This window comes from Cydia pomonella, chromosome 1, assembly GCF_033807575.1.
Source record: "Cydia pomonella isolate Wapato2018A chromosome 1, ilCydPomo1, whole genome shotgun sequence".
NCBI classification, from domain to species: domain Eukaryota; kingdom Metazoa; phylum Arthropoda; class Insecta; order Lepidoptera; family Tortricidae; genus Cydia; species Cydia pomonella.
Window position 1 is genome coordinate 1,701,095 of NC_084703.1, and position 27,343 is coordinate 1,728,437.

The window sequence follows — 27,343 nt, forward strand, 5'->3', positions numbered from 1 at the left end:
CCAGAAATATGTATACACTACGCTAATATATGCGCCATAAAGTCAAGTATACATATTTTTGGCACTTAGATTTTGTCGATGTTTGAGACGTGACTGTACGAGAACTTGCATGAGTTTCATTACATTGCGGTATATGATCGGTCGGCCGAAGTGGTGGTAACGTCAATAGTCCGCAATGTAACTCAAATCGCGTGCGAGTTCGCGCGCCGTCTAATTAGCCCTTGAGGCCGTAATGAGAGATGTGCAGGAATCAATCAATAGCATTGGTTGTCTTCTACGCTCCGCTGACTTACAAATTACGGACAATTTTCTGTTGGCTAGATGATAAATTTGTATGAATGGTATCATTCGAACAGGTTTGTTTTAGGATCAAATGTATAATGGACCCGTTGCATGAAAGCAATACAAAATTCAGAAATGATAGTCAAAGTCCGACAGTCATACATCTTGGAGTATGGAAAACAAGAAAATTGCGATGTATATAGTTACTATGCAATCTTATTTATTTGGTATTGATTTTTGTTTTAGTAGTTTTAATTTTAGGTTACATTTTGTTCGAAGTTTGTTATTATATAAATATGTTTTTGGTTTTAATTAAAATGTCATCTTTTTTTGGATAAAATGTAAGGAATCGAATGGGACCCTTATTTTATTCATCATTGGAAGTTGATAAAAAATAAATTTTGAATTCTTCAGGTCCTGTAGTTTTTCAAATTTCCATATTTTACTATACACATTATTGTGATATATTGCTCATTTGCTAGAGTCAGACCATGTCAAGTTGGCAGCAATTTCGACAGCCCAGAGAGTGCAAGTGTTATTTTAAAGTGTCAAACTTCTATGAAATTATGACGTTTACACTTCCAACTTTATTTAACTCTTAAATTTAGCTTCTAAGATTTGACCCACTAACTTACATACATATCATGGCAAGATAAGTTAAAGCTTGTAAAAAATGACCCATCTGTATTTCCATGATTACTAACATTGATTTGTCTTCGCCAGAATGCCAATCCAGGCGCCACAATGGACCGACTACCGGAACTGTCCGGTCTGCCGGCGCGAGTTCGGCGCTCCGCCCCAGAGCCCCGTCAGCCTCGGCTGCGGCCACACCCTCTGTAGGCACTGTGTCAAGCACCTGCATAAGAAACAATGCCCTTTCGACCAGGTAAGACAGCTCTGGTACTTGTCACGTACCGCCGGCGGTACGAAAGCAAGTTGGTTGTCACACCCTGCGGAAAGAGAACGGTCGTAGAATAAATAAATAAATATTATAGGGACATTCTTACACAAATTGACTAAGTCCCACGGTAAGCCAAGTAGGCTTGTGTTGTAGGTACTCAGACATGTATGGGTTCTTACATTCCACGACTCTTCTCTTTCCGCACTGACTCTAATAAGGTTTCATGGAGAAAACGACGAGAGATCGACGTTCCGCCCCAGAGCCCCGTCAGCCTCGGTAGGCACTGCCTCAAGCACCTGCATAAGAAACAATAGCCTTTCGACCAGGTGAGGCAGCTGGTATTTGTCCCGTACCGCCGTCGGTACGAAAGAAAATTAAATTTATTTATAGTCACACGCGCTAAAAAGATTTTATGCAGCAACCATGCAGTAAGAACTATGACAGCAGTCTTTACAAAGCTCCACCAGGGCTCTGTAGGCACTCTGTCTAGCATCTACATAAGAATCAATGCCTTTTCGACCAGGTAAGATAGACTTACACATATTTATATATATATAGCGCCACACACATGGTACCTAAGGCGTACCGCCGTCGGTACGAAAGCAACTTGGTTGTCATATAAAAAGATTTCATGTTTGTAAGAACTATGACAGCACACAAAGGACCTGCATAAGAAGCAAAGCCCTTTCGACCAGGTATGACTACACTCTTTGGTAATATTAGGTATCTTGAATTCATGACATTGCGAGCAAAGTTACTCAAGTATAGTCTGTCCGTTTTTCTAAGATCAAGTACGCCATAGTGAATGTATGGCGAACTTTATCTTAGAAATCGGACAAGCTATACGCAAAATCTCAACAAACATTCAAGAAACTTTTATAAAGCTGGTAAATTAAATAAATACAAATTCTTATTACAATTTTACACAAAAAATGGCAATGCTAATGGAAAAACACTCCAACAAGTACAAAAGTTAATTAAAACGATAAACTTAAGTTACATAAAATGCACTTTAACGTCTTGAGAATAGAAGCTTTGCTCAGATATTTGTGAACACATTGGCCGCCCCGATATATCTGGTGGAAGTGTACGAAGGGCAGTCAGCGAATGGATACAGAACTAGAAATAGATGTATTGATTTTCGTTAATTAGCGATGCCCTATTAAGTAGCTAGGATGCGCGTTAGAGTGAATATTCGATGGACTAATGTCGTAGATTATAATTGATTCCATTTTATTTACAGTTACAATATACATAATGGATATATACAGTGGTTTTATAACTAGCTTGAATCTAAAATAGGCCCTTGAGGCATTGTACCAAGGATGCTAGCGACATTTCCTCGTTGTATCGCAATACTGATGCGTTGGGCGAGGAAGCCGCCTGCTCTTCGGTCACCAGTTTCGTCAACCAGATGCTTTGATTCCACGTATTTATTTGTATTTATTATATACACACAACCATCGTTACAGGCTATTCTAATTCTACAGTAATAATCTGTACTCTTCATATTGGGCATTTTCCATAGTTAATCAAAAAAAATTACACTTTCAATGTGCCTGGGTTAGCGTTGTTCAAAACTACTCCAAATTTCAAATCGATAGCTTAAGTGGTTCTCGAGATATTTATCGTTGTGAAAGACAGACAGACGGACAGAGTCGCACCATAAAGGTTCCTTTGTACCTTATTGGTACGGGACCCTAAAAATTATCTAACTCAATCGCTACTCGATTAAGTGTTCGAATCGCCCGCGTAAGGGCCCGGCGGAGGTGCATTAGCCGAGCGAGCGCGAAACGCCTAAAGGGCCGATTACCAGTTCGCCGGACGATTTCGGCCTGTCAGTTATTCGCGAATTTCGCGATTGTCATATTTTGCGACGATTTGACGATAAGTTTCAGCTTCGCATTTTCTCAAACGATTATCTTGTAATTTTTTGAGCTGATTGGATAATTACTTGTATATTTTTCATTGTCGATTGAGTTTTTGGTAATTTTTGAGGTGTCGCGAGGTCTGTAACGACTAAATACTTTTTGACAAAACTGTTAACTGTCCATCGGTGGTCTTTATAACATAAGGCATAAGGTCCACCGATGGACAGTTAAGTGTTGCTGTTTGTACAGTCAGCATCAAAAGTAGCGGATCAAATAACACTTCATAAGTATCTACCATTCTGTAATAGCTTAACAAATAGTAATGTCTTTAATATAGAACAACAAAGACTGTAAAAGATATACTTGAGAACGCGAATTCTAGAATAATAATAATAATAAATAATAATTCTGCCTATATACGTCCCACTGCTGGGCACAGGCCTCCTCTCATGTGCGAGAGGGCTCGGGCTATAGTCCCCACGCTAGCCCAATGCGGATTGGGGACTTCACATACACCTTTGAATTTCTTCGCAGATGTATGCAGGTTTCCTCACGATGTTTTCCTTCACCGAAAAGCTAGTGATATTTACCACTAGCTTTTCGGTGAATTCTAGAAATTTATCTATATTTAGAAAAGTTATCCCGAATATCAGATACTTTTGGCGCGTTGTTTCATCCGCTACTTTTGATGCTGCGTGTACAACTGACGCGCCCGGCTTCAGCTCATTATCGGCCTTAATGCATTGCGACAAGGTTCAAGATGATGCGCTGCCCCCGATAGGCGTGGCCTTCAAAGGGTTCAGTTCAATTATTTGGAGGCATTACGTGATTAATAAGGAGGCAAAAAATAATGGCATTTTTTTTTTGCTAAAAAATATTTCTACATGAAATAATTCAATCCCTCCTAACTCCTAGCTTAGTCGGTTGTATCCCTACTCACAATGCAGAGGGTCCCGGATTTAAATCCTGGTAAGGACATTTATTTGTGTTTATCATATATATTTGTTCCTTACTTATGGATGTTTTCTATGTATTTAAGTATGTATCTATTATTTATACCGTTATTGACGACCATGTATAACCTTATACTAGCATAATTTCAAATGTACCTGTGTGACCTGTAAAATATTTTTTTTACCAATAAAGAAACTAAACTAAACTAAACATGGTTGCCTACGAAGCCGATGGTCCCAGGTTCAAATCCTGGCAAGGGCATTTATTCGTGTGATGAGCATGGATATTTGTTCCTGAGTCGGGTGTTTTCTAGGTATTTAAGTATTTATAAATATTTAAATAAAATAAAATAAATAAATAAATATCGTTGTCTAAGTACCCTCAACACAAGCCTTATTGAGCTTACTGTGGGACTTAGTCAATTTCTGTACTAATGTCCTATAATATTTATTTATTTATATTATTTATTTATCTAGTACCCACAACTCGAGCCTTATTGAGTTTATTGTGGGCAAAAAAATATATAACTCCGTACAAGATAAATAAAGTCCAAGAAAGAAACGTGCCTTGAAATATCAAGAAAGATTTATGCTCGAATAGATGGCGATATACCTTTGGTCTACACTTGAGTAGATGGCGACACCGTTTGATATTTGACACATATCACTGAAAGAACATGGATGGGTCAAATAGCTATGTCATTGTAAGAGTTTTATTCCTGTGTCAAAAGATGGCAGTAAATTTAGCTGATTCAAAATTTACTTTGACAATACACCTAGGGACTAGGCCAATCTGTGTAAAAGTGTCCAATATTATTTATTTTTAAGGTTCTTTACCTTAGAAAGAAAAACGGAACACTTATAGGATCACTTTGTTGTCCGTCCGTCTGTCTGTCAAGACCCTTTATCTCGGGAACGCGTGGAGGTATCGAGCTGAAATAAAAATCATATACTCAGGTGTACAGTCCCTTCAAGCTGTGAAGAAATCAGACTTCTAAGTTAACGTTAAAAAAGATACGGTCGTTTATGCCGCAAAAAACGTATATTTTGACACTCCCAAGGGAATCAAAATTTATTGCGTATTTCCCGTTGAACTAGAACTATGAAGTTTAGCAAGTAATATCGTCTAACACTAAAGCCCGACCAGAAATATATGATCATTGTCAAGAGGGCGCTGTTATTCTCCTGTATATGGTGACAGTTCAGTTTAGTATGAAAATATGGAGTGTGGAATTAAGAGGAGTGGCATCTCTTATGGTAGAACTGTTGCAAAAGTGTCCAGCTGTCAGCTATAAATAATAGTTCCAAATCTCTCCAGAGTAGCGCTAGAGTAGCTAAGAACCTAGGCGTTATTGACGGAGTGAATTGAGCTGTCTATGATTTGATTTTTTTGTTCAAGTACTCTAGGTATTGTAGCGCCACCTATTTAAAGTTTATTGATGACACTTTTTGGTACATGGAGATTTCGTTCCTTATCTCCACCTTCCGTATATGAAAAACATAGTTCCCATGAAATTCCGCAATATGGCGCGTGATCATGTATTACTGGTCAGGCTATAAAAGTACAGGCTATAAAATCAAAAAACTATAAAATTGTAAAAAATAAAAATTTTAATTTGTACAGTACCCTCGGAAGGCGAGTCCGGTTCGCACTTGTCCTTTTTTTTAGATACTTTGGTATTTTTCCATTTCACGTTTTTTATAGTATTACCTTTGCATAAATCTTTTTCATACCTGATGGGAAATCGTAAATAATTTACAATTCTTGGAAATCTTTTTTGTTAAAAACATTTGCGAGTAAAAACATTACCAATCAATGTAGCGAAACTATTCTTAGATTGTATTTATTTAGTGAAATTACATCAGTCTGAGATAGGTTCTCGTTGAAAGATGACGAGCATTTCGCGACCGCTGCCTTGACCTCGTAAGGCCCACCGTCCTACTCGTGGTACACAGCATCAAAAACTTTGTTACCATATAAATAATGTGTTCCAATATTGCCACGTTGACCGACACACCTATATGATGCTAATTATACATACTTCAATGTAATTTAAACCGTTTTCAATTGGAAAAGACTTCCATTTTTGTATCGTTATTTTTCATGACAAAATAAATTCAATCATATTTCCTTCAGTATTGATTTCAAATTCAACTAGCATTATTCGGTATGTCGGACCTTAGGAGGTTAAGGCGAAATATGCAGAGACGTAATTTGGTAAATAATCGGTTTTCTATCGAGTCAAACATCGTAAACTAGTCAATATTAGTACTGAGAAATGTGGCCCAAAAGTCGTTGACAATGTTTTTACATCGAATTTATTAAAGCCAAAGTATATACACGAATACTTGCCCTTACCAGGATTTGAACCCGGGACCATCAGCTTCGTAGGCAGGGTCACTACCCACTAGGCTAAACCGGTCGTCATTCTAACCTTTATTAACATGACAATACGGCTCAAGGCAAGCGTCTTCGTGAATGGCACGACTTATAGATAGAATTTTTCTGTCGTTTCCTCTTCTGGAATAAGTTCAAAATGGCGGAAATAGTCTATGGCACTTACGGCCTGGTACGGTTACGGTGGTAGTTAATCTTATTTAGTCACAAGTGTGGAGGGTAGACGTATGCTTTGAGTAACATCATTAGCGTGAGGTCTTGTGACAATACCAACTGGCTAACCTAAAACCTATATAATACACGAAGTTTTAGGTTCCCAGTGTATCCTTCCACAAAAATCAAAATTAAACCGAACATTCTCTGATCACATAAGTCAAAAGTCCACACCTCGACATTGGCAGAACCTTCCACCTTGCTAAAATTAGGGAGAAGTAAAAGCCATTTATGGAAAAAAAAATAATACACGAAGTTGACTCAATAGAAAAACGATTTAAAAATACTAACAATCTGCCTTAGTTTATTTTACATAATTTTTCATACTAAGTTTTGAATAGACTAGTAAAATTTGAGTTAAAATTAAATAAAGTGAACGAGATGCAAAACGATGAAGGAAATCGCAAAAATCGAATATTTATTTACATTTACCACACCTACGAGGTAAAGTGTTTGAATATAAACTTTTTCTACTCCAGCACTTATGTTTGTCAATTATACAACGTGTTTTTATTGAATTACGTTAACTAAAGGGTATCGGTAAGTACGTTTAAAGAAACGAAATGGTATAGTTAATTAAAAAAAAAATTAATAAAAAAAAAATTCAATGTTGCTTATAGCATTGTTGTAATACGGGCATTACATTTAACTCAACGTGCAAGGGCGTAGCCAGCAAGTGAACTAGGGGGTGGCAAGTTGACATCGCCGGAGGCCATTGGGACAGACGCCGCAGAGAGGCATATATTGAATGTGTCGTTTTTGAGTTGTTGGAATATCGATTTTATCTCAATGAAATTAGAATGACGTAATCGGTCAGGAGCCGACGGCCTGCAACTCTAAGGGTTATACTTTTCTGGATTTCGCCTAGTTTCAGAGTTAATGCCAATTAATGAAAAACATCTTATTGTACTCGTAACTTACTTTAAAACACCTTTCTGATGGCGAGGATGCTCTTATGGGGCGTAGTCTAAATATCCTTATTGATAAATGTAAAAAAATACTATTAACCTTAGTAAAGACTAGGTTTTACAAAAAAAAAATCGTAAAAATTCATTTTTGAGTGCCAGTTTTACCATAACAGTAACTTTTTATGTACAAATACATTCAAAACATTGAAAAAAAAATATCCTTTTTTCATTAAAATTTCCAGAAGTGCGTGGTTAAAAACTTTCGAGTTTTCCGTGTTACACGGTGTATATTGTAACGGTATTTAATTAAAAGTTCTCGGGCCTGTATAATTTCGACCCTTGAATGTTAAGAAACCTTATTATATACTTGTTACACAAAATACTATACACGGTGTTTAACGAGAAACCCGAAAGATTTTAATAGTGTATATTTGATCATATTTAAATACTAAAATTTCCTATAACTTCCTATAAAATTCTGGAATTCGCCTAGATTCACAGTTAATGCGAATTAAAAAAATACATATTTTTATTGTTACTCAGTGCTAAACGCCTTTTTGATTGATAAATGTAAAAAAGTGACAAATAACACGGCAAAAATTAGGTTTTACGAACAAAAAATTATAAATTCATTTTAAGTGACAAGTTTATTAATAATATTTGATTTGATTTATAAATACATCAATATAGAAACGAAAAAAATCAAACAAAAAGGTTATTTTTTGGCGAAATCGACTTAAATTCATATAAAAAAAAACCTTTTGTCCTCACCTCTTTCGGGTTCCTATATAGTAAAGTCAAACGGGTCAGTTTTATTATAAGTTTCATCCTTGGCAGACACGAAGTAGTACAGAAATCCTTACGAGTACACTACCACCCTTAATATTTAGGTGAAGTTTGTATATTCTACCAACACAAACTGTTTTTTTATTTTTATTTACAGACAGTTATACAAGTGGAGCCAGAGGAGCTGGTAGTCAACACGGCGCTTCTCCAATTAGCTGGTTATACGCCCCCCTCCCAGCCCTACCACCCACCCTGTATAGCGGCGCTGTGCGAGCGAGACAGACGAGCGTACGACTCCGTCGTGCGATGTATGGAGAGCTTGGCCGTCATACTGAAATATACTGGAAATGGTGAGTTTAGTATACTAACTTTTTACAAGCTTTTATTTAACTTGCCCTGTTAGTGTGGGTAAAATCGGGGAAACTAAATTTGACTCACATCCTGATTTCCGATTGAGCTGAAATTTTGCGTAGATTTGTAAATCGGTCATCCAATGCAATATTAAGATGGCATCGAGCTGATCTGATGATGGAGACAGGTGGCCATGGGAACTGTGATAAAACAACACAAACTTATTTTGTTTTGGGTCGTTAGAATTGTCTCGATGTGTATTAGTTGCATGTGGGAAGAAAAGTACTGTCAGCATTAACGCTTGAGTCAAAAATTATTTTTTTGCCAAAAATTTATTAATAATAACACATAACCATCAATTACGTCAGAAACAAAATTGTTATTTTTGAATAATAACATTAATAACAAAGGTTGTTAATAGATTCCATTTCTGTCCATGATCACAAGCTTCTTAGAGATTAACTTAGGTCAGGGTAATGAAAAAAAAAAGAAAAAAAATAACAACGGCTGTATAGTACTGAAGGGTTTCTGAGGCCACAAGAAGGAAAATGTGTTATATGTATAAGTTTAAGTATATTTCCCCAAAAACTGGCACTGAAAATGAATTTTTCTCCAATATACTCGGAAATGTTCACCTTATTGTAGCAAAAATAGTACGGGAAGTTCTTCGTTATGGTCAAAATCAAATTAAAAAAAAATCAAACCATTATTGTAGTGTTTTAGCGGACGAGAAAGTTATTACTGTATTGTTTTTTACTTTTTAAAAACATGTATCCACTAAGAAAACACATATAGCCAATTAATATAGCTGCGGGCCTCGTCTACACGACCCGGTCAGCATCATTTCAAGGTATAGGATAGAGTCGTGTATGATCGTGCGAATACTGCTTAATAAAATCAAAGACTACATAACTTTTATATTTTTTTAAAGATCTCATGAGTGCAAATACAGCTTATATTGCACAATTATATTGAATGAGCGAATATTGAATGGTACTGAATGGCAGAATAGTGTGCCTTTAACTTTTAAAAAATAATTAAAGAGGGAAATTGATTTTGACGTTTTTGATGTGAAGGTTCGATTTGAGTGATGGTTCATGTTTAATTTATGATTATTTTACCTGATTTCCCCGCATGTTTGGAGAAAAGCACTATATATGCCTCGGCAGGAACAGCAATTCATGGATTCGTCTTCTTTGTCGAAAATCGAAACTCATTCACTAATTGCCATTTCCCGGCCTCTGCAATAATGTATAGTACATTATTACGATATTTTCTGTAAACCTAGTTTTTGCAAAGGTTACTTCTCACTTTTTGACATCTATCATTAAGGATATTTAGACTACGCCCCATAATGGCATCATTTCCATCAAAAAGGCGTTTTGCACTAAGTTATATTTCATATAGCCAAAGTATATATTTCATACGTTTTGATTTAGTGAAATGATGTAATTTAATTGACCGGGCGTTAGCGAAGCCGTTTCGGCTTGGGCAATAATGCGTTCGTATGCCCGGATCATATTTCTCAACAGATTCTCGTGAAATTTTGTGAGTAGCAGTAATTATAGTTCGTTTCATCCACGATAACGCGCAAATTTATCAATAATAATAGTAAATATTATAGGACATTATTACACAAATTGACTGAGTCCCACAGTAAGCTCAATAAGGCTTGTGTTGAGGGTACTTAGACAACGATATATATAATATATAAATATTAATAAATACTTCAATACATAGAAAACACCCTTGACTTAGGAACAAATATCCGTGCTCATCACACGAATAAATGTCCTTACCAGGATTTAAACCTGGGATCATCAGCTTCTGCAATAAGATGTTGAAACTAGGCAAAATCCAATCCAGTCGAAAGTTTGTATGACATTTTAGTCTCTAAATGTGATCAGGAATACACTGTTACATAAAATCTTTGGGTTTCCCCATGTTACACCGTGTATACGGGCGATGGTCAGTTTAGTATGTAATTCGTGTAAACAATTTATTACAATGATAAGTAAATATGAAATACTGGACTTTTAAAAATAATTTATATAATCAAATTAATTACAAAGTACGTTACAATTTTACATCAAGTAACCCTAACGACAGTCGCGGGAACAAGCGAGCTCTGTAGGTCGTGCAGCCCCTTTTATTGGCTCGGTATCCCCGCCGAAGTCTGCTGCCAGTCCAGGTAGACGGGGCGGCGGCTACCTGGTCCTATGACGCAGCTCTCCGATAGATGGCGCTGTAGCGGTTCCTCGTAGTGCTTTCAACGCTTGGCGCCATGGTTGCCAACATTCGTGTCAGTCTTACCATTTTTCCTGTACAGAGGAGCTGTGGGACCAAGTGACAATTGACTTGACATGTTGAATATTATAACAAAATTTAGTTTAATGGATAGAAAATGAGCCATCCATTATAAAAAAGTGGAATTATTTATTTATTATTATTATTTATTATATAGGTCGCTGGGAACTCGTATCGCGCGATGTATGCAGAGCAGCGCCATCTACCATGAAATTGAGTAAACTTTCTTGCTTGCCGCAACAGTTTAGAAGTATCAGTTTTAACAATGGTACTGAAGAGATTACATATCAATTACCTTTGCATAGACTTATTAAGACTGATTACATTTATTTTTAAATTTTCCATACAATGATGATTTCCACTCAATTTATAGTAAACAAATAAAAAAGGTGGTAGGGTTTTGCTTTTCTGAGACAGTCTAGACTCTTTGTTTTTTAATTTTAACCTGCAACACCTCGTATTTAGCTTTTTAATTCACCTTTGTAATATAATATTAACAGTTCCGGAAATTCCGCAGCATCCAACAACACCGTAGCTGGTCGTCTCTCCCGGCCGATGCAACGCAAGCTTGTGACGCTTCTCCAATGTTGCGTCACAGACGAGGAGGGGCGGGGACGATGCGCGCGGGCGGCGCGGTCTTTAGGCGAGCGTAGCGTCACTGAGTTGATACTACAACATCAGGTGAGTGACGTTTATATAATGTTGCGTCATAGACGAGGAGGGGCGGGGGGCAGTGCGCGCGGGCGGCGAGGTCATTAAGCGAGCGGAGCGTCACCGAGTTGATAGTACAACATCAGGTGAGTGACGTTTATATAATTTTGCGTCACAGGCGAGGAGGGGCGGGGCGCGTGAGCGGCGCGGTCATTAGGGAGCGGAGCGTCACTGAGTTGATATTGATACTGCAACACCAGGTGAGCGCACACACTCAACTACAAGATGGAACGCAAGCTTGTGACACCTACAATGTTGCGTCATAGATGAGGAGGGGCGGGACGGTGTAGATGGTGTGGTCGCTCGGCAAGCGAAGCATCACTAACCTGATACTGCAACACCAGACGAGTGATGGTTTGGTGTAACGTCATAGATGAGGAGGGGCGGAGCGGTCGCTGAGCGAGCGGAGCGGTACTGGGGTGTAAATGCTGCTTCGAACACGAAGCGGATCACGGGCAATGCGAACTTTTTCATTTTTTATAGATTTTTTTAAGCACGAATGAGGTCATCTAGATCTCAATCTGTGATAAAAATCGACTTCACAAAACTATAAACATCAATTTCTTACCACAGTGCATCTCATGACAATTATAATCATCTCAAAAACGGCTAGTGCAAAATGTTATAACTACCCCTTTGACTTCTTGGATATTTCTTATGGTTGGCTCCTGTACAATGCAAGCATCGCACATTTCTCGCGTCAGCGTTAAAATTAAATATAATGACTTTATAATAATTGCTGTATTTGCGATTACGCCATACATCGATTTATGAATTAGTTTACGTTTATACGTGCTCCTAGCTAGTACTCATATACCTTGGTTATCAATAAATACATATACCAAAATCAGTGTTTCCATCAACACTACAATCAACCATCAAGAATCATATCAGCTCAGATGTACGACCCGTACATGTTTTGGTCCTTCGAACCCATCAGTGACTGTGACAGTGATTTCATCCCATCGGCCTCGACGACACGAGTTCCGCATGCAAGTAATGATCTTTGTGTTCTAGAACCCTCAACAACTGAGCGCGAACCTATGGGCCGCCGTGCGAGCGAGGGGTTGCCAATTCCTAGGGCCAGCCATGCAAGAAGAGGTCCTGAAATTAGTTCTACTAGCCCTTGAGGACGGGTCGGCACTGTCCAGAAAGGTACTTTTTATACATACTTTGAGTTTACCCAATTTCACATTATATTTTTGCTTAGCGGGTTTATGTATTTTGTACAAAATTTTTGTCTACTTAGCCACTTACCAATCATTATTACTTTTGATGACTCGTAGAAAAAGTATTGTATACAATAGTGATATAATCAAGCTTTTCAATCTCCTACCTCACTTAGGCAACTCAGCATGCTGAGTTGCCTAAACACGGTATTCGACTGAAGCTCTATTATATCACGATTGTATGAAATACTATTAAGAATGAGCTAAAACCTGATTTACCTCATTAGAGCAACCGACCCGGACCCGGGTACGTCCTTAAACTACGTCCAAATGAGAGGTATGGGCATTGTGAATGTCATCTCGCTCTGTGTGGTAGGGCACAGCACAGCGGATGTCATTCCAGATCTAGAGCAGAGCCCAACTGGGGAAGTACCTCCACCTTACAGAAAACCGCAGCCAAATAACACTAGACCCTACTCATAGTGTTGTGTTCCTGCCGGTGAGTAAGGTTGCCAGAGCTCAACGAGGGGGGGTCGGGTTTAGGGTCGGCAACGCGCATGTAACTCCTCTGGAGTTGCAGGCGTACATAGGCTACGGAGACTGCTTACCATCAGGCGGGCCGTATGCTTGTTTGCCGCCGACGTAGCATAAAAAAAAACGGAATCTTAATCTTCTACATATGTATGTATTATCTAGGTGTTGGTGATGTTCGTCGTCCAGCGATTGGAGCCCCAGTTCCCTCAGGCGTCCAAAACGAGCATCGGTCATGTGGTCCAACTGCTGTACCGCGCCTCGTGTTTCAAGGTAACTTATTAAAACCAAACAATTTTGACGACCGGTCTGGCCTAGTGGGTAGTGACCCTGCCTATGAAGCTGATGGTCCCGGGTTCAAATCCTGGTAAGAGCATATATTTGTGTGATGAGCACGGATATTTGTTTCTGAGTCATGGGTGTTTTCTATGTATTTAAAGTATTTATATATTATATATATCGTTGTCTAAGTACCCTCAACACAAGCCTTATTGAGCTTACTGTGGGACTTAGTCAATTTGTGGAATAATGTCCTATAATATTTATTTATTTATTATTTTTTATTATATTTCGAATTCTCTGATTAAACTAGTAGCTCTGAGAGTAGTACATCAAAACCTCATATCTCAATCGATATAAACATCCGTATAATAGGCTACATATTTTATACATATATTTATAAATGTTCGTATAGCTTATATCATAAACGGTATTTTTATTTCCTGAAAACAATATCGCCGCATGCAAAGAACAAAAAAATTAAACGATAAATTTTCGTGCCAAAATCTCAGCCGCCATGATTGTGACGTCATAATAGCAGTGCAGTCACAAAGACACGCAAATTGGCGTAAACACAAAGCGAGCGCGTTTTCGTCGCCAGAGCGCTCTGCCTCGGCCGAGGCACGTCTACACTGGCCGGTTTGTGCGTGAGGAAATTGCCTCGTGCGTATGCTCGCTCTGTGTGGATTCCCCTAAGTGGCCGTTGTTACAAATTTAAGTTGTTTCTGCTTTAGTGACGTCACTGACGAGAAAAAATGGTGGTCGGCGTTTTCGGTTACGTGACATACAGATAATAAAACTACGATTATAATTTTGAAATTCAATATAAATCTCATGGTTTTCGTCAGCTAAAAGCAAAAAGAGAATTACTTTATTATATACATTAAAACAGGTCCCTCATCTGGAACTTAAAGTCCGCCCGTTTTATTATATTTCCGAGTCTTACTGAAGTTTTATTAACCGATGTTTTAAAATTTCTGCGCCAATTTCATCCAACAGGTCTCAAAACGCGAATCAGATTCGTCCCTAATGCAACTCAAAGAAGAGTTTCGCACGTACGAGTCGCTTCGACGCGAGCACGACGCGCAAATAGTACAAATAGCCACCGAAGCTGGGCTCAGAATAGCCCCGGACCAGTGGAGCGCGCTGTTGTACGGAGATACGGCGCATAAGAGCCATATGCAGAGCATTATAGGTAAGTAATAGCCAAATAGTACAAATAGCCACCGAGGCTGGGCTCAGAATAGCCCCGGACCAGTGGAGCGCGCTGTTGTACGGAGATACGGCGCATAAGAGCCATATGCAGAGCATTATAGGTAAGTAATAGCCAAATAGTACAAATAGCCACCGAGGCTGGGCTCAGAATAGCCCCGGACCAGTGGAGCGCGCTGTTGTACGGAGATACGGCGCATAAGAGCCATATGCAGAGCATTATAGGTAAGTAATAGCCAAATAGTACAAATAGCCACCGAGGCTGGGCTCAGAATAGCCTCGGACCAGTGGAGCGCGCTGTTGTACGGAGATACGGCGCATAAGAGCCATATGCAGAGCATTATAGGTAAGTAATAGCCAAATAGTACAAATAGCCACCGAGGCTGGGCTCAGAATAGCCCCGGACCAGTGGAGCGCGCTGTTGTACGGAGACAGCAATATTATTTCCAATATCATTGATTCAAATTAGACTGCCAACTTTTTTTGTATGCTGTGTTGTTAGAGGTTAAAGCAGGTGTTAAACTACTTTCAAGATAATTACTCTGCAGAAAAGACCTGACCGATTATGTCGCATTAATGTCAGACAATTGGGTACTTGACACATGCTGAATATTATAACAAAATTTAGTTAAATGGATAGAAAATGAACCATCCATCATAAAAATGTGGAATTTAAAAAATTATATTGAGATTATAAAAAAATACAAGGCTCGGAATACTCAAAAAAAAATTTTTTTTTGTCTTTCAAAAATAGAAAAGAAAATAGGTACCAATCGATTCCTTACATTTTATTGAAAAATAAATTGTATGACAACTATACACATAAATGCAATATTTCAGGGTCAAAATGGCAATTTCCTTGACTTCCATACATTTAGGACAGACTTATGTGATGTGACGTCACATCACCTTATCATTTTGTTAGAGGCGTTTCAATCGTCGAGTGCGAGCGTCAGACTTTAACTCTCATTTCTGACCTTTGTGTTGCTTAAATGCCATGAGTCCTATATAGACATTTGATCCTCAGGAGAATCAAGATCGTTTGACATTATTTACAAAAAACTGTCAAGTAGCCAATTCTCTTCTTTCAACAGACAAGCTCCAAACGCCGCAGTCGTTCGCGCAGTCAGTCCAGGAGCTGTTCATAGCGCTCCAGCGTACCGGGGACCCGCAGCAGCTGGTCGTCATGAGCATGCACCTGGACAGGCTCGCCGCCATAGACGCCAGTCCAGGTCGGTTTCATTTTTTTTTCTACTACGTCGGTGGCAAACAAGCATACGGCCCGCCTGGTAAGCAGTCTCCGTAGCCTATGTACGCCTGCAACTCCAGAGGAGTCACATGCGCGTTGCCGACCCAAACACCCCCCCTTCGTTGAGCTCTGGCAACCTTACTCACCGGCAGGAACACAACACTATGAGTAGGGTCTAGTGTTATTTGGCTGCGGTTTTCTGTATTAATCAAAATAACGTAAATATTTTTAAGCATGCACAAAAAAATACAAACGTCAGTATTTTAAAAGTAAAAAACTCATTTATACCTACTTAAAAAAAAACAATATGTCCAATATGCTTATGGGCTTAATGAAATTAAAAAAAAAAACTATTAACCTTTTGAACGCCACGCGTATCGCACGCGGCGCGTAATCGTGAACCTTGTCGGTACGCATGAAGGTTGATATTGGGCTGTAGCCGCGCGCGTCATATGACGTCTTTGGCGGTCAAAAGGTTAAGCCCATGGGTGGGCATAATATGCTCAGTAAGCTGAAATTTTTTTTTTTTTTTTTTAATTTATCATTTTTACTTTTTTTAGATGCCAAAAGCCCCTCGTGGCAGCAGCTAGCCGAAGTGATGGCATCCCTGAAGGAAGTAGTCTCCGGGCTCATACACTACTTGCAGCGGAGCACCTTCCACAATCAGAAGCCCCCGGAGCCCTCTACTAGTGAGTATAAAGCGGAGGAATATATTTTCACCACACCAACTGGTAAAGGCCCTCTTGTTTGTTCAAAAACGAATGAGAAAGTTGCATTTTATCCACATGTGGGGCAAAGTAATCAGATGCAAATTTTGAGTTGTTTCCTTATGTTAGCTAGTAGAATTGACTTTTAAATGATTATTTTTTTATTACGTTCATTTGGATTTGATTTCATTTGAATTTTTTCGTATTTCATAGTTAGTAGTTTCCTCGCGTTGGTGTGGTGAAAAATTTTGTGTTTCACTCGGAGGCAAAGTTTGCTTAACCCTCGTGCATTGAAACACTTGCAACGCTCAAGATTCCTTCTCGGACCACTCGCTACGCTCGTGGTTCAATTTTGGAATCTTTCGCTTGCTCGGGTATCAATATTAGCACGAGCGGTTAAACAACAACTTTGCCCCTTTGTCAAACAAATAACTTTTTCTCTAATATGCTTGGAAACGTTCGCCTTATTGTATCAAAACTGGTACGGGAAGATGTTTATCATGTCATCATAAAATTTAAATCTCCATGTACCAAAAAGTGTCATCAAAAAACTTTAAGGTGGTTCGACTAGGTTACCCAAAGCTTAAACCTCACTAGATGGCGCCACAATTGCAAATTTTGAGTTTTAATTTTTTTGTGGAGTAGTCTTGGTATTTCTATACTGTAAATTATGTTTAGCGCACTCTTTAAATAAATATTGAACTATTACAACAAACATTGAACACTTCATTGTACAAAAACTACCCCTTAATGTCGACAGAATGTTTCTTGACTCTATTTCTAAGTATCACTCACACATTCAAACAGTCTTACTGGGATCCTTGTAGTAGACAATTTGGCACAGCGTGAGTAGGCTTCAATAGCGTTGCGGTATGTACGTGGAAATACATGCAAGAGGATGTGGGTTCGAGACTCATTAATTTATTTTTGTTATCAGTATTATCAAGTACCTATTATTAATAAATTATTTTATGAGAAATATGAGCGTTTTCCATAAAAATATTAAAAATCTGATTCTCACACATCATGATATTTTTGGGTTCTTCCAACTCAGAATCACTAGCATAATCAATCCTCGTGCTAAAAAAAACCCGAAAATTTGTATTGAAATTTTAGTTTTACACTGAAATTTCTTTCACACTAAAATGTGACGTAATGCTATGGATATTTTAGGATATCTTTTTTTAATGCTAGAGTGGAGAAGATTCTAAGTAGAATGAACCTAAGAAAGTCCAAATTTGTAAGTCAGATTTTCCGGTATTTTTTTCAATAAAAAAACGCTGTTTTGTTATGAAATTAAAGCAATCACTTACTGCCCAGCCTTTAAAAAAGTAGGTACTATTTTACAGTAGAATTAAAACATTTTTTTACGATACATTTAATTAAATTACAGTGAGTTACAAAATTGCATGGCCTTCTATTTATAACCATTATAAAAAGAAATGAGATATTTACCATGTTTGTTTATATTATTGATTTCCCGATATTTTGACACAACTAGAAGTTTCACATAATGCCTAGAGATAGAAAATTATTTATTTATTTTATTTATTGTCAATTTCATTCAACGGATCACATCATATCCAATTTATGTGTTTATGTATTGCATTGTTTTCTACCTAGTTGGTTATTAAATTCTGTTACTGCAATAATCTTTATCTACATAAAATATACCAACGAAAGTTTAATAAAGTATATATTAAAATGAAGTACACAAAATCAGGAATTACATATGACAATATCATTCAAAATCGCCTCCTCTGGCTTTGACACAGGCCCTCAAACGACGAGGCCAGTCATCAATAGCGGCACGCACGATTGTCATGTCTAATTCCGTCACTGTCTTAACTATGGCCCGCTTGCGGGAGTTAAGATTTGTGTGGGGTTTAGCACAGGCTTTCTCCTCAATAACCTGCTATATGGCATAATCCAGGGGGTTAAGGTCCGGGCTGGAGGACGGCCAGTCTTCGTGGGCAATAAAGTCAATTTTGTTCCTTCGAAACCAGGCTTGAGTTGTTCTTGCCTTATGTGCAGGAGCTGAGTCCTGTTCAAAGATCCATGGCTGGTTTTGAAATAGGGTGTGTCTTAAGGGCTTCACTATTGGCTCGAGAACGGTTTCCAGTTTCCGGTTTTCACACCTTTTTCACAGAAATGAATCTGTGTTAGCCCTGAGTATGACACACCCAAAATCATGTTTGGCGGGTGCCCACATTTGTGCATCGCAATAGGGTTGTTTCCATCTACAAATCTTAGGGCATAATTGTATCCCAATAAATTCTTTTGGATTATAAGAACATGTTAAACTACTTTTAGGGGACCTGTAATGACCATATTTTTGTAAATATTGAATTTAAAATATCTTTTGGCACACGTCACGTGACCAAACTCGAAACGTCTTTGAAGATTCTGATGACGTCACAACTCTCGGATTGACACTGTTGACAGTTAGGCGATTAACAACAAATGATAAATATCAGTTGACAGTTCGTATCTTCTACGTGTGTATGTAGTTATGTGTCAAACCATAAACTGTGACGTCACACAATTTTCAAAGAGCGTTTTGGGCGCGAAAGCATCTGTCAAAATATATTTTGTTAATTTAACATATTTAAAGCCGTTTTTAGTATAAAAGCTGAATTTTAAGGCAACTTTTAGTTAATATAGAAAGTAATACAAGCGTTTCAAAAAATTGGAATACGATTCTCTTTTAGGCCCCAATTTATTATAGATACGACGAGATAAGCGTTATGTGTGGTATATAATTATAGCTCACAAATCCACCACATTATGTCATTTTTTATTTTTTCGGTAGCATTTGTTTTAACGGAAATAAAGAGATTGCAAATCGAGTAACAGAACTTCAGAACAGATATCATTTGATATTTACCAGTCGCTTTTCGGTGAAGGAAAACATCGTGAGGAAACTGGACTAATCCCAACAAGGCTTAATTTTACCGTCTGGGTTGGAAGGTCAGATGGCAGTGGCTTTCGTAAAAACTAGTGCCTACGCCAAATCTTGGGATTAGTTGTCAAAGCGGACCCCAAGCTCCATTGAGCCGTGGCAATATACTGGGACAACGCTAAGAAGAAAGAAAGAAATCGAGTAACAGAACTTAGTAACCAACTAGGTATAATAGTTATGATGTAAATGTTCCAACTAATTATTCAAGATCAATACACTTAGCTCCCTTAGGTATTCGCCTAAGTACAATCTCGGGCAAAATTGAGTTTTATAAAAGTGAACTAGTTTCTAGGTCATATTTTCTATGAATTGGTCATTTTTGTAGACTCCAATTACAGTTACACTTTTCTTGGTTTTTCGCGGACCAGAATATCGATGATTTTTGTAACTTGATTTAGACGTTGCTATCATTTTCAAACCAAAAACACATAAAATCACAATTCAGAACATGCGGCAGCGTTGTTTTCTATCAAGTACCTCAAGCACCAGGGCGGCTACCGGGAAAATCGAAATTCGTCAATTTCGGGAATTTTTCTCTGTCACTCTAATTACGTCTTAGTGAGAATAAAAGAGAAAGATCCTCGCAATTTGCGAATTTCGGTTTTCGCGGTAGGCCCCAGGTCCTGTCAAGTTTCAGCAGTGTTGCCAGGTGAGCGGAAGAGAATTATCGTATTTGAGTGTCAATATTATTGTACCGTTGAAAAAAATATCGTACGCCAATCAAAAAAGGCAGCCCCTAAAAATGTCTAGCAAAATAAGCTTAAATTTCGAAATAATAATAAATAAAATACAATTTTCGTCTAAATTGCGTAAAAAATCTGTTTATGTTTGTGTATTTTTGGGATAGACTCAAACGGTATACAGGAAATTGTGATATTTTAAACTTTAAACTTACACCAAGGAGCCGAACACCCAAAAGATTTTAGCCTATTTCTGACAGAAAGTGTCATATTTTGCTTCAAGTTACTAGACTTTTAAGGTGGCATCATCCAAGGGCTGAAATTATAGTACTTTAGTGTACGATAATGCTCTTTGGAACATTACGTCATACCGGGGCCCAAATTATCGTACATGTACGACAATTATCGTACGCCTGGCCACACTGAGTGTCAGTGTCGACAGAGTCAGCTAAAAACGCGTCAAACATCGCAACGTCGCGCCGATGGCCGCCCGAGGCATGGAGTGGCAACGTCGCAATGTATTTGTACACGACATTTGTCACACACACATGAGTAAAATTTATAAAAATATAACGTTGATTATTGCATGATTTCTGTATGAAACAAAGTTTTTCTATTAATTTAGCGCAAATGAATATTCGAAAGTAGATAGATGCGCAACTATTTATGTAATAATATTGTGTAATTAATTAATAAATAGCGATTGTTTTTTGTATGAAAATCGAACCACCTTAAATAGGTGGCGCTACAATACCTAGAGTACTTGAACAAAAAAATCAAATCATAGACAGCGCAATTCACTCGGTCAATAACGTCTAGGTTCTTAGCTACTCTAGCGCTACTCTGGAGAGATTTGGAACTATTATTTATAGCTAGACACTTTTGCAACAGGTCTACCATAAGAGATGCCACTCCTCTTAATTCCACACTCCATAACCGTACAGTTTTAGCGGACGGGAAGTTATGACTGTATTGTATTTTACCTTTTAAAGACATGTTTAGACTAAAAAATCAGCGTATACAGCCGATGTAACTGGTAAAAATGATACAAAGAAGGCGTTTTTCGAAGTGTCTTAAATAACTTTTTTTTTAATCTGTGCTCGCGTTCAGTAACTAAAGTACATAAATTCTTGAATTTTCCAATAATCAATATTAAACGCTTCTTATTTGTTTAAAATAATTGAATAATTGTTTGTACGTTTGGTATTTTCAATAATGTTTTACAAATGAATACGATATTTTATTAAAATTAGCATTTTGAGCAAGATTGTAAATTAAAAAAAAAATGATTGGAATATGGAAGGTGGAGGTAAGGAATGGAATCTCCATGTGCCAAAAAGTGTCATCAAAAAACCTAATAGGTGGCGCTACAATACCTAGAATACTTGAAAAAAAAAAACAAATCATAGACAGCGCACTTCACTCCGTCAATAACGCCTAGGTTCTTAGCTACTCTAGCGCTACTCTGGAGACATTTGGAACTATTATTTATAGCTGACAGCTGGACACTTTTGCAACTGTTCTACCATAAGAGATTTCACTACTTTTAATTCCACACTTCATAGTTTAGAACGTGATTATTTTTGACGTTTTTGATGTGAACGTTCGATTTGAGTGATGCTCGATGATTAATGATTATTTTAACTTATTTCCTCGCATGTTTGGAGAAAAGCACTATACAGGGTGGCCATAAAATATGTGCATTCCCGCTGCCAGAGAGGTTTTGGGCATCGCGAAAAGAAATCCTGGCTGTTTCATATATTTTGGTTGGTCCCAAAGTTGCTCAATATAATCCCAAAACCTCCACCCTGGCAGCGGGAATGCATGTCTTTTTTAACCGACTTCAAAAAAGGAAGTTTTTCAATTCCACTGAATTTTTTTGTATGTATTTTACTTGCTATCTCCGAGAATCGTAAACCGATTCTCAAATATTTTTTTAATCGAACGGGTATGATTGGCCACCTATACATTTATACAGCCTCGGCTATGTTATAATAGACGAAGCTCATAGTGCATTGACATCATTCCTTCGTCGTACTTTTGACAGGCAATCTTGTACTCGTACATTATAGACCTCTAACGGCTAACTAAAGGCCCTAAAACTTCACCCTTGTCGCAGGTCAGCCCTCCCCCCAAGCGGCGGCGACCACCCCCACCCACTCCAAGTACAAAGTGTCCATGTGCCGCGACGCCGCCGCCCGGTCGTTTTGCCCGCGCGGCAACGCCTGCACATTTGCCCACTCTGAGGAGGAACTGGAAAGGTATGTTTTTTTTTCTCAAACATGCCATGATGAATTTCCTGCTAAGTATTCTGTTGAAGTTTGTTAAATTTTAGTTAAATTTTATTTATTAATAGCTTAAGTCTAAATGTCTTACTGTACTTATATTGTTTATCCTAAGATACTGGAGTAAGCTGTGGTTCCCTATAATTGGACAAACATCTATCCTTAATGTTATGTAAGCTACAGATTATTTTTTCTCTGATGTATTGTCTGTTGGTGGTCCTAAATAAATTAATTTTTTTTTTATCTCAAATTGTAATTACTTATGGTTTTTTTTACGTCTGTTTGTTTCTCAATAATAATAAAAAAAGCGGCCAAGTGCGAGTCGGACTCGCCCATGAAGGGTTCCGTACCCTATTCGAATATTCTATTTTTCGCACTTGTATCGTAATGTACTATTATAGTACATTACGATACAAGTGCGAAAAATAGAAAATTCAAAACAAGGGGCGTTAAATTAAAACACGACCAAAGGGAGTGTTTTAAATCGACACGAGTTGCGAATTACCTATTCGCACATGTATCGTACAACGTTTTACAGTACATATGGCCCTTTAAATATTCGACACAGTAACGTAATATGCTCATTTTAGCACTAGTGCGGTAAAGTAGCACTATATGTACTGTAAAGATTATTATAATGTAATGTTTACCCAGGTATTGGCTGTTGTATTTATAAATGTTGTTATGTATATTTCATGTCACTACATGATGTTACTATAAATGTTGTATTGACTTGTAAAAGAGCTCTTGAGGCCTACTTGCGGAATAAATTTTTGAATTTTTATTTTGAACAAAATATATTTTGACTTAGAAAACAATGTTTAATATTAACTGAAACTGTTTTTGTATAAATGATTTGGTACAAACTTTTATGGCTGAATGTACTTTTCTTTCCACAGGCAACTAATACTCATCGAAAATATTCTAAAAACCCCAAACACAATTTGGTTGCGTTGTTTTATCATAGTGCTCCTATGGCTACCTCCTGTCTCCATCATCAGATCAGCTCGACGGTACCATAATATTACATTGTCACCCGACTTACATGTGTATGCAAAATTTCAGCTCAATCGGAAGCCGGGAAGCGGGTCAAATTTAGCTACCAAAATTTGACCCACTCAAACATACTAACAGGGCAAATTAAATAAAAGCTTGTAAAAAGTGGGCTTTGCTAGGCACTGGGTCTTACATGAGCCAGGTACAGTCGCCATCGGAGCGGCCAACGTGCTCACAAATATCTAAACATACCTCTATTTTCAAGTGCGTGTTCAGATATCTTTGAGAACCTCGACTGCTCCGATATATCTGATAGGCGACTGTAAGGCGACGGCATGTGGTGTACGAACTCAACTACGGTGCCTTTAAGTGGTAGATTTGCTAAAGTGCTGCATGATTTGAAAGACCTGGACCCTGGTACGTCCTTAAACTACGTCCACAAGAGAGGTATGGGCATTGTGAATGTCATCTCGCTCTGTGTGGTAGGGCACAGCACAGCGGATGTCATTCCAGATCTAGAGCAGAGCCCAACTGGGGAAGTACCTCCACCTTACAGAAAACAGCAGCCAAATAACACTAGACCCTACTCATAGTGTTGTGTTCCTGCCGGTGAGTAAGGTTGCCAGAGCTTAACGAGGGGGGGGCGGGTTTAGGGTCGGCAACGCGCATGTAACTCCTCTGGAATTGCAGGCGTACATAGTCTACGGAGACTGCTTCCCATCAGGCGGGCCGTATGCTTGTTTGCCACCGACGTAGTATAAAAAAAAAAGATGATAAAAAACACACATCGTTTAAGTTGTGTCATCCGCGATGACGTGCAGATTTGTCAAATCTAACCTTTATCAACGTAACAATACGATTCAAGCCTCACGTCGTCGTGAATGACACGATCTGTACTTTACTGGGTTATTATTGTACAACATTTTACTTTCCTCGCGCTGAGTGTGTCTAAGTTATCTTTAAATTAGTTGATCTTTCCGTTGCCTTTTTTTTAAAACTACGTCGGTGGCAAACAAGCATACGGCCCGCCTGATGCTAAGTAGTCTCCGTAGCCTTTGTACGCCTGCAACTCCAGAGGAGTTACATGCGCGTTGCCGACCCTAAACCCGGCCCCCCTCGTTGGCAACCTTACTCACCGGCAGGAACACAACACTATGAGTAGGGTCTAGTGTTATTTGGCTGCTGTTTTCTGTAAGGTGGAGGTACCTCCCCAGTTGGGCTCTGCTCTAGATCTGGAATGACATCCGCTGTGCTGTGCCCTACCACACAGAGCGAGATGACATTCACAATGCCCATACCTCTCTTTTGGACGTAGTTTAAGGACGTACCCGGGTCCAATCTTAATACAATTACTTGCTTGCGAATTTTAAATATAACATTGCTATATATGCGAGTTCTTTGCAATGTCTCTGCCATAGCCTTTGTGTCTATATTTTCTATACGTCATATTGTTTAGAACGCTATTTTTATACACTAACTAAACGTAACGATGGATTGGTCAATTTACTATTGTACTGAAACGACAAAGCGCCTGGAATTGTGGTTTTATTATTTGGGCAAATTTCCAAGTTACTATTTATTGACAATAACAATATACATAATGGATATATACAGATGATTACTATAATATAACTAGCTTATATCTAAAATAGGCCCTTGAGGCATTGTACCAAGGATGCTGGCGGCATTTCCTCGTTGTATCGCAATACTGATACGTTGTGCGAGGAAGCCGCCAGCTCTTCGGTCACCAGTTACGTCAACCAGACGTTTCGCGATTTCTCCAAAAAACTTGTGCGCGCTGGGACCCCATGGACCTAGAGTTTCAACGCCAAAAGGTACAAAATGGTACTCTCTACGGAGGCTCTTATATTTATTACGTTTCAAAATTTCGGCGCTTTCCGCCGCTGCGCCCGCTTTTACATTAGTCCGTATTAGGTACTATTTAGAAATATGACATCTTTTGTGACAACTCGGGGCCTTCGAGCAAAACCAGCTTCCGACACGTCGGAAGGGAGGAGCCCGAGCGATATCTTACCGAACAAATCATTCTGCCATTTATTTGCGGGGGGAAACGTGCACACAGTCGCACGAAATCCAATCTGTAATGACGACACAAATACATAGAAAATGACAAACGTCATACACAAATGTTGCAAACCTCGATCTTTTGTGTACGGACGAGTCACAACTTGCACCGCCATAGGTACAGAGGGCCTACCGCGAACCACGTTCGACGTGTTGCCTCCCTGTTGCACTTGTAAATTCGTACGTAAGTGTGACCAGGAGGCAACACGTCGAACGTGGTTCGCGGTAGGCCTCCAGTCCTATGCTTCGGCAGGGGGGAAATAGTATGAATGCCGTCTCCCTTCCCGGTGTTGCTCGAAGCTCGGGGCACATTCTAGGGATTTGATCTCGATATATATAATACATGTGGTCATTGAAAATTCTCGAAATAGTTTTGTTAAAGAAATCCTTTTAGACATAAATAAATAAATATTTGAGGACATTATTACACAAATTGACTAAGTCCCACAGTAAGCTCAATAAGGCTTGTGTTGAGGGTACTTAGACAACGATATATATAATATATAAATATTTATAAATACTTAAATACATAGAAAACACCCATGACTCAGGAACAAATATCCATGCTCATCACAAAAATACATGCCCTTGCCAGGATTTGAACCCAGGACCATCAGCTTCGTAGGCGCCACCAGGCCAAACCGGTCGTCAAATATATTATATGTCAAATATATATATGTAGACATATTTTACAAAATGTATAAGGTTTGTCTCGAAATGGTTTATTGTACCTAATAGTATTTTTATGGCATAAGGTTTTCACTTTTTATGTACTTTTATCTATGGAAGATACGAGTGGTATGGAACAGAAACTCCATAGGCAGAATTGTTGCAAAAGTGTCCAGCTGTCAGCTATAATAGTTCCAAATCTCTCCAGAGTAGCGCTAGAGTAGCTAAGGACCTAGGCGTTATTGACGGGGTGAAGTGCCCTGTCTATGATTAGATTTTTTTCTCCAGTATTCTAGGTTATTTATGGTTTTTTGTCGGACACTTTTTGTTATATGGAGATTTTGTTCGTTGCCTCTACCTTCCATACTTTTAGCGAGAAATGAAAATGGAATAATGTTAACGAACGTAAGAAATAATAAATAACGATATAAAATGATTAGAATAAAACATTCAGTGCCAATGTTGAAATACTGCCTGGTTTAAAAATCATTTAAATTCTTCCAAAAAACACCCCTCTAGAATTTAAGAAGCAGTATACAAAGCCATTTTGTATAAATATATTTATTTTGTAGAACAAGTAACATCGATTTATTTAACTGTCGATAAAATATTTTGCTACGTCACTTTAGTAGAAGTGCCCCCAGTTATCCCAGGTTTGGCCATTACCATAACCCCCCTGTGCTTGCTTTGACGACCGGTTTGGCCTAGTGGGTAGTGACCCTGCCTACGAAGCTGATGGTCCCGGGTTCAAATCCTGGTAAGGGCATTTATTTGTGTGGTGGGTATGGATATTTGTTCCTGAGTCATGGGTGTTTTCTATGTATTTAAGTATTTATAC

At 38.4% G+C, this 27,343-nt stretch overlaps 1 protein-coding gene across 1 annotated transcript in view; it reads left to right on the forward strand.

Moving 5' to 3' along the window:
* Nucleotides 1-27,343, forward strand: part of LOC133526459 (roquin-1) — a 42,650-nt gene that overhangs the window by 7,482 nt on the left and 7,825 nt on the right. The window contains exons 2-10 of the mRNA XM_061863114.1: nt 1,006-1,168; nt 8,470-8,662; nt 11,488-11,651; nt 12,699-12,836; nt 13,547-13,654; nt 14,660-14,855; nt 15,967-16,104; nt 16,682-16,810; nt 22,590-22,731. Coding sequence (XP_061719098.1) covers nt 1,006-1,168; nt 8,470-8,662; nt 11,488-11,651; nt 12,699-12,836; nt 13,547-13,654; nt 14,660-14,855; nt 15,967-16,104; nt 16,682-16,810; nt 22,590-22,731 — 1,371 coding nt within the window. The remainder of the gene's footprint in view (nt 1-1,005; nt 1,169-8,469; nt 8,663-11,487; nt 11,652-12,698; nt 12,837-13,546; nt 13,655-14,659; nt 14,856-15,966; nt 16,105-16,681; nt 16,811-22,589; nt 22,732-27,343) is intronic.